The sequence below is a fragment of the Anser cygnoides genome, chromosome 1 (genome assembly GCF_040182565.1).
Source record: "Anser cygnoides isolate HZ-2024a breed goose chromosome 1, Taihu_goose_T2T_genome, whole genome shotgun sequence".
Taxonomy (NCBI): Eukaryota; Metazoa; Chordata; class Aves; order Anseriformes; family Anatidae; genus Anser; species Anser cygnoides.
In genome coordinates, this window is record NC_089873.1 from 87,793,390 (window position 1) to 87,806,617 (window position 13,228).

Consider the following 13,228-nt stretch of genomic DNA (forward strand, 5'->3'; position numbering starts at 1 on the left):
CTCATGGCCTCATCCTACTCAGGCCCCTGGATTTGTGGGCTTTGATTTTGCCTTCAGCATGAGGGCACCCACACTACTCAGCAGCTGGCCTACATTTTCCCTGGTCTTCCTCCACAGCTGATCTTCTCTGAAGAGAAGACACATTTGAAGAAACTTGGTCTTCTTGACAGCCCTTCACAGATTTAATTCCAAACAGACCTTGGCCTTCCTTCTCACATCCCTGAATACTCTGACAGTGTTCCTATATTCCTCCCAAGGGGCTCGTCCCTTTTTCCACGTTCCATATATTCCTTCTGTTTCAGGATGAGGAAGCTCCTTCCTCATCCAAACAGGCCTCCTGTCCCCTTTGCTTCACTTCTAACTCGGACCGATGCACACATCCTGAGCTTGGAGGAAGCGACGCTTGAATAGTAACCAGCTCTCCCAGACCCCGCTTCCTTCTAGAGCCTTAACCGATGGGATTCCCCCAACTTGGTCCATCCTGCTCAATCCTACTCATTGCCCTGCTTTCTCCATGCAGGACCCTGAACTCCTCCACTCACAGGTGTTGCAGCTAAAGCTGATGCCAACCTTTACATCTCCAACCAGTCCTCTTTTGTTTGACCCATAAATACTGCCATGGTCTTCCTTGACAGTCTCCTCCAAAACAAAGCATGGGGCTAACTCATAAAAAAATGAGTACTTCAACCACTACCAATAAATCACTACAGATAATGAAGAATTTGGAAACTTCTTTTCAAGCAATTTTACCTCAAATATCGTGATTTTTATAAGAAAGCATATAGACAGATGACTGCTTCACATGCTACTACTATAATTCCAATTAATACATACTTAAAGTGGAGCACAGCAAATAACAAAGCTCCTGCTGCCTGCCGAAAGTGGATACTTTGGTCAAAAAAAAAAAAAAAAAAAAGAAAAAGACACCAAAGTTGCGGTATCCAGTGAGCGCTGTGCCCTTCAAAGGAACCATTCCACCTCCTTCAGTAGGTCATGACACTGCCAGAGCTGGCAGGAGCACAGGGCTGGGTGGCCAACAGCTGTAGTAGTGAAGTTCTCGTGTGCAGTGTTCGGATATTAATGGCAAATAGTGATTGTGTAAATGATTCTCTGGCTGGCTGGCTAGGGGACAGAGTCTCTGGCTGGGCACTGGGAAGGTGACAGGCTTTGGGACTACTCTGTCTGGCTGACTTGGGATTTTTTACAACATGGAATTAATGTAAGAATAGAATAATTAGAATACATTTTCAAAATAACAAATGGAATAATTCTACAAAAAAAATCCTACTGAAGGTTAAATCGATGCTGAGCCTTTGGTGTCTTTTTTTTTTTTTTTGGAAATGAGGAGAAATTTCTTGTCAGAAAGAGTAGTCAGGCATTGGAAAGGGTTGCCCAGGGAGGTGGTGGACTTACCGTCCCTGTGGGTGTTTAACAAAAGGTTGGACCTGGCGCTTAGGGACATGGTTTAGTGACATTGGTGGTTGGGGATGGTTGGACCAGATAATCTTGGAGGTCTTTTCCAATCTTAAAGATTCTGTGTTGCTTCTCAGTGTGTCTATGTCTCTACTCACTGCGTTCTGGCAAATAAACTTTGAGTACTGTGTGCAGTTCTGGGCACCACAGTACAAAAAGGATGTGAAACTATTGGAGAGTGTCCAGAGAAGGACTATGAAGATGGTGAAGGGCCTAGAGGGGAAAATGTATGAGGAGTGGCTGAGGTCACTTGGCCTGCTGAGCCTGGAAAAGAGGAGGCTGAGGGAGGACCTCATCGCGGCCTACAGCTTCTTCACGAGGGGGAGTGGAGGGGCAGGCGCCGATCTATTCTCTTTAGTGACCAGCGATAGGACTCCAGGAAATGGTGTCAAGCTGTGACAGGGGAGGTTCAGGCTGGATATCAGGTAGAGGTTCTTCACTGAGAGGGTGGTCGCGCACTGGAACAGGCTCCCCAGGGATGTAGTCACAGCACCAAGCCTGTCAGAGTTTAAGAAGTGTTTGAACTGTGCTTTTAGTCATATGGTCTGAATTTTTGGGTAGATCTGTGTGGTGCCAGGAGTTGGACTCGATGATCCTTGTGGGTCCCTTCCAACTCGGGACATTCTATGATTCTATAAACAGCTGAATCACCTTCTTGGTCTTCTATCAGCACCCATCAGGAATTTTAAGAGGACTTACACCATCAAAACTCAAACTCACACCATAGGCTGGAAGGCAAACCTCAGCTTTTGAACCAAGTGGTTGCTCTGATAAGCCTGAATGCGAGCTAACAGGTGAGCCTCTCAAAAAAAATAATAATAACAATCTAACACCTCCTTTCTGAATGCAGTAAGAACGGTAAGAGTTGTAAAGACAGGCAGTTATCCTGATAGCTGCAATAGTAAAACTGCACTCAGTTGTGAGAAACCCAGGTGAAGAAGGTTGTGGACAGATTGGGTGCACTCTCCACAGCAAAGAACGACCCTCTGAGAACAAGATGAAAAGGGCTTGTTCTGCTTCCCAAGGAAGAGCGGAAGTGGGACTGTAATCATGACCGTATCTTTGCTCTAAAGAGACACCACCAAATTATCTCTGTTTATTCTAGGGTTAGAATACAAAGTTGTAGATTCTGTCCACATACAGGGCATTAGGATGTACTTACTCAGTCAGTCACGTTATATGAACAATCCCAGTTCATAGCAACACTCAGCAACAGCTCTTCAGTTATAAGAGAAAATACTTTTATTTGGCATTCTATAAGGAAAGATACTTCATGAAACCTACAAGCAGCACCTCATACCTGTAATACAAAAACCATCCACAAAAATTACTACACGCCATTTGAGATGCAATTTAATACAGGTATTGAAGAAAACACATCTAATTGCTGTTAATGAACAGCCTTGGTAATTACAGATATGGCTATACCCCTTTGCTAGCAATGTTCTGGTTTCTCTGCGTTCTTTCTTTCCTTCTAAAAAAAAAAACAAACAGTTCCTTAATGTGCTGTCTAGCAAACGCTATAGTGAAATCATGTCCAAGTCTACTGAGTTACACTGCAGCTTTCGTATCATCATACACCAGATGAAGGCTTTGGCAAGCTGCCCATGTCCAACAAGCTGTTAGGGTGTTCATCCTCTTCCCTGTGCATTTACACAGGTGCATGGATCATACAACAAATGGGGACTGAGGTCTGGGGCCTGACTTGGCCTCCGGACATCCCCAAGGTCCTGCTTTTCTTCGTTGGAGCCTTTTAGCAGAAGCAAAGAGGCAGAGGCTCAGCTCAACTCCTCTCACAGTTAGTTACCATGCCTCTTTTCCAAGGGGTTCCTAAGGGGTCCTCCTGGAACACCTTCAGAAACACAAAGGGTAGAGAAGGGCTTATCCCTGGAAAACAAGCTAATCCCCAGAGACACTTCTCTTCAGGCTTCTAGCCAATTCTTCTAAGCATGTGAAGTAGCAGATTCATCTGAGCAACAGCAGAACTGCAATGTTAGCTCAAAGCCAGCTGAGAGAGAAGGGAAGAATCCAAACTTCAGTCCAATACTGTCAACATGTTTCCTGGCAAGTCTGATAGTAAGAACTCCATTCCGAATCTCCAGACTTGTCCTCTGCGCACTCCGTTTTGATCAAAGCATACGTAGAGGGTTCGCCTCCTTCACTGCATTTCCAGGACACTTTGCACCTTGAAGATGCATGGTATGCATTGTCCATAACAACACCCTCTTTGTCATTCAAGTCCTCAAACCCTGGAGGAAGGAACTCCTCAAATTCTGCAGGAGCACTGTCAAACACCGGGGGAGCGGGATAATCAAAGTTTGACGGAATGCAGTCCTCAAATGCTGGATGGATGTTGTTCTCAACGTTGGGGACAACACACACTTCACTAACTGAAGCAGGAGGCTCTGCAGCTTTCCTGCCTTTCAGCTCTGGCAACTTGGGTTTTTCTTCAGCTGGAGGAAAAAGCCAGTTGAACAGAAATCTCCTCAATGCCAACGACTAGAAAAGACAGTGAAGACAACACAGGAAAGAGACAGGGCCACAAGTGGCAAAGGCTGGCACTGGTGGTAGAAGCAGTCAAAGAGTACGTGTGAACATGATCCCCTTAAACTAAAAGGCTGTCTTACTGATTTTCTTTATGTGATTTGTAACCAAGTGACCAGCTGCCAGCTGAGACACCATGACACCCCGAGCCAGAGCTCACAGTGCATGCTCCCTTGCAGCTTCACAGGGGCACCCACAAGCACAGACTGACCCCACCGCAGTGGACTCTGCTACCTGGACAGGTAAGGGCCTTGGGACACCACAGTCCTGTTGCCTTCCTGGGGTGCCTACTCTCCTCGCCCTGCAAACAAACCCTGGCTCAGTTTGTACCTCTGCTTTCTGATGGCACTGGCCCCAGCTCTGGACTTTCTTACACCCAGCGATGACACATGGAGACCCAGAACATCCCAGTCATGCCTGAGGCAGCAACATGCAAATGGATCTTTCCCTCCATACTGAGCTGGTGGGAGCAGGGCTGCTGGCCAACAGCAAATTGAAAGGATCGCTGCAGTTAAGACAGGAGAAAAACCTGCCCTACATGATCCGAACAAGCCCCTCTGCCCAGAAAGTGTCATGCCTATGTCACAAATGTGCCATGTCACAAATGGGCCATTTGTGCCCATGTCACAAATGTGCAGGGCAAGTGGAAGAACAGGCGAAAGCACCAGCAGTCCCCAGGCAGTGAGTAGCTACCAGGAACCACAAGCCTGCACAGCATTGAAGAGAACCCTGCTATGCTGGGGCAAGAAGGATCTGAGACTGCAGAAAGAACTCATTATCTAGATAGTCCCTTGTTATCTAGATAGTCTTAGTGCAGCACACATGTGATTATCTTAGTATTAATGCCATCGGCAGCTCAAAGTGCTGTCTTTGGATCTTTCAAATTTCAGATGTTTCAATGTTAGAAAAAGTTCCCCTTGATTACAGTACTCCGCTTGCCTAAGACAATCATGCCTCACTAAACCAAACTCAGACAAGCCACATCACGCTCTTAGATCCCTGTCTGCAACCCATAGGAAGGCACATAATGAAACATACTCACCATTTTCAGACCAGTCATGTTGCTCAGGATAGTCTCCGTCATCTGTTAGTCTCAAGCTTGAATGCCGTAAGACTGGTACTCCTAACCAGGAGTTAAGCCAAGTCAAGTGAAAAGCAGATAAATATACTTAAGTGTTTGCAGGAAGCCGTCAAAGAATTCATATTCTGCATATTGCTCAATTCCCTATAGCTTATCACTTGCTAGAGATTAGAGGATAGGAGGAAATTCTTCACTCAAAGGGTGGTGAGGTGCTGGAACAGGTTGCCCAGAGATGTGTTCAAGACCAGGTTAGTTGAGGCCCTGAACAACCTGGTCTAGTGGGTGGTGTCCCTGCCCATGGCAGGGTGTTGGAACTGGATGATCCTTAAGGTCCCTTCCAACGCAAGCCATGTTATGATTCTGTGAAGTCCTCCCCCTCTGTTCAGCTTTTAAGCCTTTCAAGTAACTACCTACTTCTTCTTACCAGACAAGACAAACTACCTTATGTCTTCATTACCTATGTGCTGGACCAACTTTGAGTTTCAACTGCAAAGCACCACGGGGCAATAACAGCTTCTTGTCAGAAGACCACCCTTTTCCACCCTCTCCTACCATTAGGCATTGCAGCAGGGAAAGGAGATTCTCCATCCCATCTTGCCCACATTTGGGGGTGAGCTACTTGGAACTAAGAAACCAAAAGATCTTCAGGTAGAGGTAAAAACTCACACAGGCCTCAGAGCTAACAGGGCTCTGGAGCAGCAATCAGCTTCATCCATACTGTGCAACACTGCCAGGCACTTGGGAAGGTTGCCTTGGTTTCAGCCCCGGCTCACCAGCTCAGGAGGAAACGCAGGTCCCTCCCCTTGCCTGCACTCACCAACTCTGTGCTCCTGGAAGTGACCAAACCCAGGGGAGTTCAGCAGGGCACATGTCCCACAAGCAGAGATACGAGGCCCTATCCTACCAATGTCCCACCACAGGAGAAAAATAAATAAATAAAAACACAGCTCTCAGCAGACCACACACCACACAAACAGGAGAACGGCAGCTGCCGCAACCTCCTAAGGCCTTGCCACAAATCCACCCTGCAGGCACCAGACCAGCCTGGACACTCCCAGCACGCGACCTTGGCAAGGAGGGCTGAAAATCGTCCCATCAGTGTGGAAAGGCCTCGGGCAGTCAGTCCCTACAGCAGAGCCACGTGCTGTCACCAGCACTGACAGCAGCCTGCTCCTCTGGACCAAACTCATACCAAAAACCACAGTCAGATATCTCCTGAATACAGAGAACTGGATCTATGCATCAATTGCTATTTAAATAGGCTATTTAGGTGTTGAAGGAGATTTCTTACCTGTCCTGTGCCCAGGCTTCTGAAAATCCCATATCAGTGCAACCAAGAAAATAGTAACTACAACAGCTGCTGATATTATGAGAACATAGAGAGAAGGATTTCTTCCAAGCACCTCCTTTTGCTCTACAATGAAAATTTATTTGTCAAAACACTTACAGTACAGCAGGTTGAAGCTCCACCATTAGCTTTTTTGATATTAATCATTATTCTTACGTCCTGTAAGTAAAATATCAGAAAGCTGACTTCTAAAATTAGAGGTTGTCCTACTGATTTTCCTTAAGTGATCTGCAACCAAGCAGTCGCTTTTCACAAGGTGTCACCTCTAACCCAAGGCATTAGGACGGACCTCAGCCAACCTGCCACCAGCTGCTCTTTGTCTCATGCCACCAACTGAGAAACTGATAAGGTGTAGTGGTAATAATAGCTAGTATGCTATTTTCACATGCTAGGCAATTTGCTGTCGCAACACACCTCGCTTAAACTTGTGAGTCTCCCTGTATCCCTCTGGTTCGGTTTCTCCATCACAAAAGCTGTGTAGTTTAGAACAAAACCATCATCATAAGCAGCATTGCATTGAGAGTTTCCTGCTTTCCCCAGCACAGGAACCCTTGCGGATGTGCCGGTGAATCTGTTCTCAAGTTGGGGAACAGTCATAAACTCAAATTCACCAGAAAGCCCTTCTGATACATCTAAACCAGCAATCATTTAAAGATACAGCATTTACTGGCCCCCCCAAAAGCCATTCTTCTATCACAGCTCATAGTATTTCCTACATACAGTGGAGTAACAAAGTAGAACTCAAATGACACCTTCTGCCACTCTGGGTGAAGTAGGCACTGGCAGAAGAACGCCCAGCTTTACCCAGCAAGGCTTACCCCAGGAAGTCTGTGCTTCATCTCTCTGCTAATTACATGACTGCTCGTCCATTTGGGGCCGTCTCCTACATAGTCCAGTAGATAATCCAGTACGCAATCTCTTACATAACCCAATACACAGACAGGTTTCTGTCTCTAGTCTGGACCCAAGAAAGCTTTTCATTTTTTAGCAATACTCACCAACATTCACATTAGTGATGCCTTCATACACAACTCTGCCATCTCTGTCTTTCACTTCTATAGAATACCTGCCACGGTCACTTGTCTCAATCCTGTCTAGTCTAAGGCTGTGACTAGACACAATCTCAGACCTGTTACCGTATTCTCCATGGTACCAAAACCAAGAACCATTTGTCCGAGCTACTTCCGTGTTTTCCTTTTTCCAGGCTATCTGGAAGAAGTGTTCCGGCATCATCTCTGTTAGATTCAGGAATATGGACCCGCCGATAAATTCTGTGATTTCTTGAAGTGTTTCCACTTCTGAGGGGAGAAAAACATCAGCTCATTACTACAGGATTTTATATGCCATACAGTGACCACAAGCAGGAATATTCCTCGCATTTCTTGTTAAGTGGAAGTGTGCTTTGCTATAATTGATGTATCAGCCCAAAATCAATACACATATATTTGTTTTGAGACTGCTCTGATAACTTAACTTGTAATCAGGTAGCTTCTCTTCCATTATACTAATGCTTCTTCCCCACCACCACCTCCTTCCCGACAAGGGAGAAAGACAGTAAATGAAGGGTATTGCAAGTGCTGGAAAGAGCAAAGGGAACATGAGGAAGTACATATGGAATGAGAGCTAGAGCACGCCTCAACAAAGCCAGGCATGCTTGCCTTCAGGATTTGGTTTTACATCACACCCAAGAGCCAGGTCTCCTGCACTTCGGAGAAGGCTTGAAATGCAGTAGGACTTCCCAAAATTATCATCTGAAAAGCTGGTCTGAAAGTGACAAGAACCACCCTCGGGCACATGACTGTCCCAAGCACTCATTCCAGACATTAAGCTGTGCCTATAGAGACCCTCTCCCCGCAGGCAAACTGTTCTGTGGCACAGGACTCACAAGCGGGGATAGCAGCCTGGCTTCTTGTTACAAGATGCAATTTGAGGTTGATACAAACATGAGGTAAACCACAGGAATGTGGACCCTGGTTGGACCCTCTCCCAATTCAATGTTTTATGGAGATTGCTTGCACTTCTCTTTTTCTTCATACTGGCAAGGAAACCATGAGCATATGCTGGCTCAGGGGGAAAGCAACTGGTCTTGGGCCACCATTTTGTTGAATTTCATGAAATAAGATACCTTTGGAAAACAGGCTCTGGAAAAGGAAACTTGCCAGAGTAGCGTACACCATCTACATGTTATTTTCAGAACTTGCCATAGAAATAAGTGCATCTCCTTTCTCTGATAGCCCCATCCAACCTACACATTTAGACTTGAATCCTACAACACAGCTACACTCAGAGGAGGGAAGGGAAGAAATGCGCAAACGTTTTTCCAGATATTTCATTTGTCTACAACATGCATCATTTGGGAAAAGACTCATCTAATCATTTTGTAACCCAAAGTGAGACATGCAAACGCAGAAAGGACACCTGAAAATACATACATTTAACGCACGTGTATAGCATGCTCAGACTTACTCTTCAGTTCCAGGTGAAAAATCTGATGCAAATGCAAGCCATCCTGATCGTACACTTCTGCCACATACTCTCCCTGATCTCTCCATTCCGCGGGGCAAAGACTGAGGCTGCCATTGTGGAACACACGGGCCCTCTTGCAGTAGACCTCTGACGCGTTGACCGATTGCCTTCTGATCTGCGCCACTCGCTGTCTGTCTTTCTTCCAGATGGCATGGATGTACCCAGCTGACTGCAGGCAGGCCAGGTGAAAAGCAACACAGTCACCTACAATCCCTCTGATAAGGTATCCTGTTGAAACACGTGCATGTGAATATTTACTTCAGGAAGATACAGGATATCTTGTACTTTTGCTTTTTGAAACTTTTTACTACCTTGGAAGCATTTCCACACAGGCTTACAAGTAATCTACCAGGACCTAGCATGCCGACAGCTTACTTTTAAGAAAAGGCAGATAATGAATTAAGTCCCTGAACAGTTCCCTAAGAACCCTAAGAAAGTCCATTGCCTCGTCATGCTGAGGAAGCAGTTTACTTGGATTAGATTTAAGAAGGGAGAATCCTACGGGGAGGTCACAAGATATATCAAGAGCGTATTATGAATCGGCATCCATCATATATATTAATGCCTAGGGACACATCTAGAATATTGTCTTTGACACTGACCAAAACCCAGAGAGTAAGTTTTCACAGTTTCCCTACAAAATTGGATCCTGGCATTTACAACAGCTGCTGTGTCAGAAGTAAATGGAAACAATAAGCCTTATGTCTTTTGTCATAAGTGGAATTCAGCATGTCTAAGTTATAAAATTACTATAGTCTCTATGTCTGAATGAAAATAATTCCCATGCTAATGATAATTGCTTGTTTCCAAAAAGCTAATCACTTCTGGGCAAAGATTATTTTGCCCTGACAAGCAAGGATTTTGCTTATCTGTACTTAATTCTTTCATCCCCAAACTCTCAAATCAGTCAATATCGTACTAGAGCCAAAAGAAAAAAAAATCTTCAGAATGCAGCATCTAATTTATGCAACCCAAAGTAACAACTGCCGTGCAACAATAAGCAGAGGGTGGTGTTGACGACATGGAAAGCAGGAAAGCAGAACAGAGCAAAATCCTGACTAATCTTCAAGCAGTGGATAAGATGACAGCAAAATCAAGATCTGAAATAAAGTCATAGCTACATTTAAAAGTCTAACTGTAGCATCTTGCTTCTAGACCTGTGGCACAAGTGGAGATACTAATCGTGAGCACAACAAATGTTTAATCAAAATCATGGCATGCAAGTGTTCTCACGAGGTTAATACGTGAACTCAAGAACGAAGAGGCAGAAGATGCCAGCCAGGAACACACAACCTATACATCGTAATGCAAACTAGCGTCTGATCCAGGCATCCCTACATAGTAAGGGAAGGTTGAAGTGATAACTTGCACCCACCATGTACATGTAACTGAAATGTTCTTTGGTGGAGGCAATGCTGAGAGCTGGCGCAGACCTTAGCCGTGTACTGTCCTGCATCCTCCTTTCCAACAACGCGGAGCCCCAGTGTTCCATTATGAAAGACACGAATCTGCTGGCCGTACCCAGTGCTGCCATGTGTCCCCTGCTTTAAGAGCACGTCTCCCTTGTACCATCTGATCTGAGAACGATGCTCCAACTGGGCAAAGCCAGGGTCAAAAATAACATAGTCGCACGCATTTCCATTTATCGTTGTCACATCACCGTGAGCTGAAAATACAACACACAGAACGAGGTCATTGCAAACAATTTTCTTTCAGTGTAACCCTCAAATATTACCCTAATCCTGCAATTAACAAACCCAGCAGCACAAACCTCTTGGAACACATCCACACCAAAACACATTTTCAATCACAGTTCAGCGTAAAAGCACATAATGGCTACAGAATTAGGAATCAAATTAAAAAAAAAAAAATCTTACCTTCAAGAATAACAAGTGCACACAATGCAGCCTGGAAGGTGAAAATAGGTAACATTTTAGAAATGATCATTTCTTTGCTATTATGTATACATTTCTGCATGGGCTTGTTCACCAAAAAATCATTAAATCCTACTAGCTTAGGTCACTAATGAATGATGTGACTTGAAGTAGGCGAGGAGAAATGTTTAAAGGATGCTTTTATGCTAACCGCTTCCTTACTGAAAAAGTGCATGAAATTCTCAGACAAACAGAATAGCTATTTTAAAAAAACACACACTGTGGTTTCAGCCTCTGTGTCAGAGACGCATCAGCTATGAACCTGTGAGTAACCTTCCCTTTTTTCTTTCTTTTTTTTTTTTCATCATGCCACAATTGCTATCAGACTACTTTTCACAGCAAAGTCCATCGAAAATATGTTTTCCATTGCTACTGTGTGCAGAACCTTAGCGCAAATCATGACCTGGAGGTCAGCTGCGTTGCAGCTGGGACAGAGTTAATTTTCTTCCTAGTAGCTGGTATGGTGCTGTGTTTTGGATTTAGGATGAGAATGTTGATAACACAACGATGTTTTAGTTGTTACGGAGCAGTGCTTACAAAAGACCAAGAACATTTCTGCTCCTGGTGCTGCCCTGCCAGCGAGGAGGCTGGGGGTGCAGCAGGAGCTGGGAGGGGACACAGCCAGGACAGCTGGCCCGGGCTGCCCAAAGGGATGTCCCATGCCATACAGTGTTCTGCTCAACCCTAAAACCAGGGAGTTGTCTGCGGGGGCTGCTGCTGCTTGAGGACTGGCTGGGCATCAGTCATCTGGTGCTGAGCAATTACATTGTGCATTGCTTTATTCTGAGTAATCTTTTCTTCTTTTTTTTTTTTTTTTTCCCCCATGCCTTTTCTTTCCTTTTGAACTGTCTATCTCAATCCACAAGTTTTACTTTTTCCCCCCCTCAATCCTCTCCCCCATCCCACTGGGTGGGAAGTGAGCAAGCAGCTCTGTGCTGCTTTGCTGCCAGTCAGGTTAAACCACAACAGGTGCATAGTTTTATAATCACAAGTGTAAGGATGTCTACAAAAAAAATGTATCACTTATCTGCAATACTGGAACTTCCCCCAAGGAAACAATTTATGTGAAAGAGTGTCACACTATACAGCAGCCCAAAATAGTGTCACACATCCCATTCAGCTTCCAGTTTTGCATGAATGTGCACATGACACTAATAAAGCGAGCCATGGGAGACGATGCAAAGTGCTTCTTGATAGGCCAAAGGAACTTCTGCAAGTCTCCAGAGAGGCCTGTGGTGCCAACACATCTGTCAGCTGGGTAGTCAGCTCAGCAAGTGAATTTATTTCTGGAGTGCACACCATCTGATTTCTCATTCTCAAGCCATAAATTAGGGTGAATTTGCCTTTGCATTGCATGCACACCACCACGACTGCAATTTGTGCACTAAATTATTGATTGAACTTATCTTTGCTGTCTCCTGGTTGCCCCAGAAATGACTGTTTCCACTTGAACAAGAAAGAAGCAAAACTGCACATAGGGCAGAGCTGCATTGGAGGCCCAAGATGAACAACAAAATGGACAGGATTTCTGGGGAGGAAAGCACGTTGTCTCTCTTTCTGCTTGTGAAGCGATGCCTCATATCCAAGTAGAGCAAGTACAGGGCCATAGAAAGGCATGCATCTGAGAGCCGGAAGATGAAACGAATGTCAGCTGACTAGCACTGACAATCCAAAATAACAGCTTATGTGGTTCACACTCATATAGAAAACAAGAGACGTCCAAAGCATGCGTCCTAAAGACCACAGCCCAACTGAAAATGTACGCCGCCATACAGGTAATCAACAAGTCAACCACTTCTGCTACGTAAACTTGATCAGAGAGTCTCCATAACCTTCACTGCTACCTTCTTCACTGCATGTGTGTTTAACCATGAAATACAGCTTTGCGGATCATTTCACTGCCTTGTTTCAGCAAACGCAAACACTGTGGAAACTACGGCACTCTGAAGACTTAAGAAGCGGTGATTGCACATTCAGAAGAAAAGGAGAACTGCAAACTAGTTTCTTTCAACACAAAAGCATTCAAACAAATATTAAGAAACGAGCACAAAAAGCCATCAAATACAAGTCTAAACAGTCCCATCTCAACTCGGAGTTATGAATGAGCAGGGTGATTTAATGAAGCCAGAGAGGTAGCCATGGGTCTGTCAGTGCCATCTGAAGCCATCATTCAGCTTCAAAAGCCCTCTGAAGGAGAGCAGCTGCAACAACAATTAGCATCTTTCACCATAACAAAGATGACCAACATGCTGCTTCAGACGTGCCCTCCCATTATCAGTCTTGGCATGGTAGTCTATGCCTGGACCAGCTAAACAAGCTCCA

The 13,228-nt window shown here is 44.9% G+C and overlaps 1 protein-coding gene across 2 annotated transcripts; it reads right to left on the minus strand.

Annotated features, from left to right (window-relative positions):
- Positions 1-2,634: 2,634 nt before the first annotated feature.
- Positions 2,635-11,802, minus strand: LOC106039869 (uncharacterized). Of its 2 annotated transcripts, none has more exons than XM_013187326.3 (7): positions 10,850-11,786; positions 10,348-10,638; positions 8,913-9,200; positions 7,445-7,744; positions 6,390-6,512; positions 5,060-5,140; positions 2,635-3,926 (listed from the first exon to the last, which is right to left on the minus strand). In XM_013187326.3, exons 1-7 carry the CDS (start codon positions 10,947-10,949, stop codon positions 3,523-3,525), a joined length of 1,587 nt encoding a protein of 528 aa, XP_013042780.3. In that variant the 5' UTR covers positions 10,950-11,786; the 3' UTR covers positions 2,635-3,522. The 2 variants fall into 2 exon arrangements, with proteins under 2 accessions (XP_013042780.3, XP_013042784.3); XM_013187330.3 differs by having other exon boundaries at positions 3,791-3,972; positions 10,850-11,802.
- Positions 11,803-13,228: the final 1,426 nt, after the last annotated feature.

Bases quoted from the DNA above. Each gene is read 5' to 3' on its own strand.
- LOC106039869 (XM_013187326.3), bottom strand. From the start codon at position 10,949: ATGCAGAAATGTATACATAATAGCAAAGAAATGATCATTTCTAAAATG. The intron at 7,745-8,912 runs GTAAGTCTGAGC...TTCTCCCCTCAG, and splicing joins TTTTCACCTGGAACTGAAGA to AAGTGGAAACACTTCAAGAA. The intron at 6,513-7,444 runs GTGAGTATTGCT...TTTTCATTGTAG, and splicing joins CATCACTAATGTGAATGTTG to AGCAAAAGGAGGTGCTTGGA.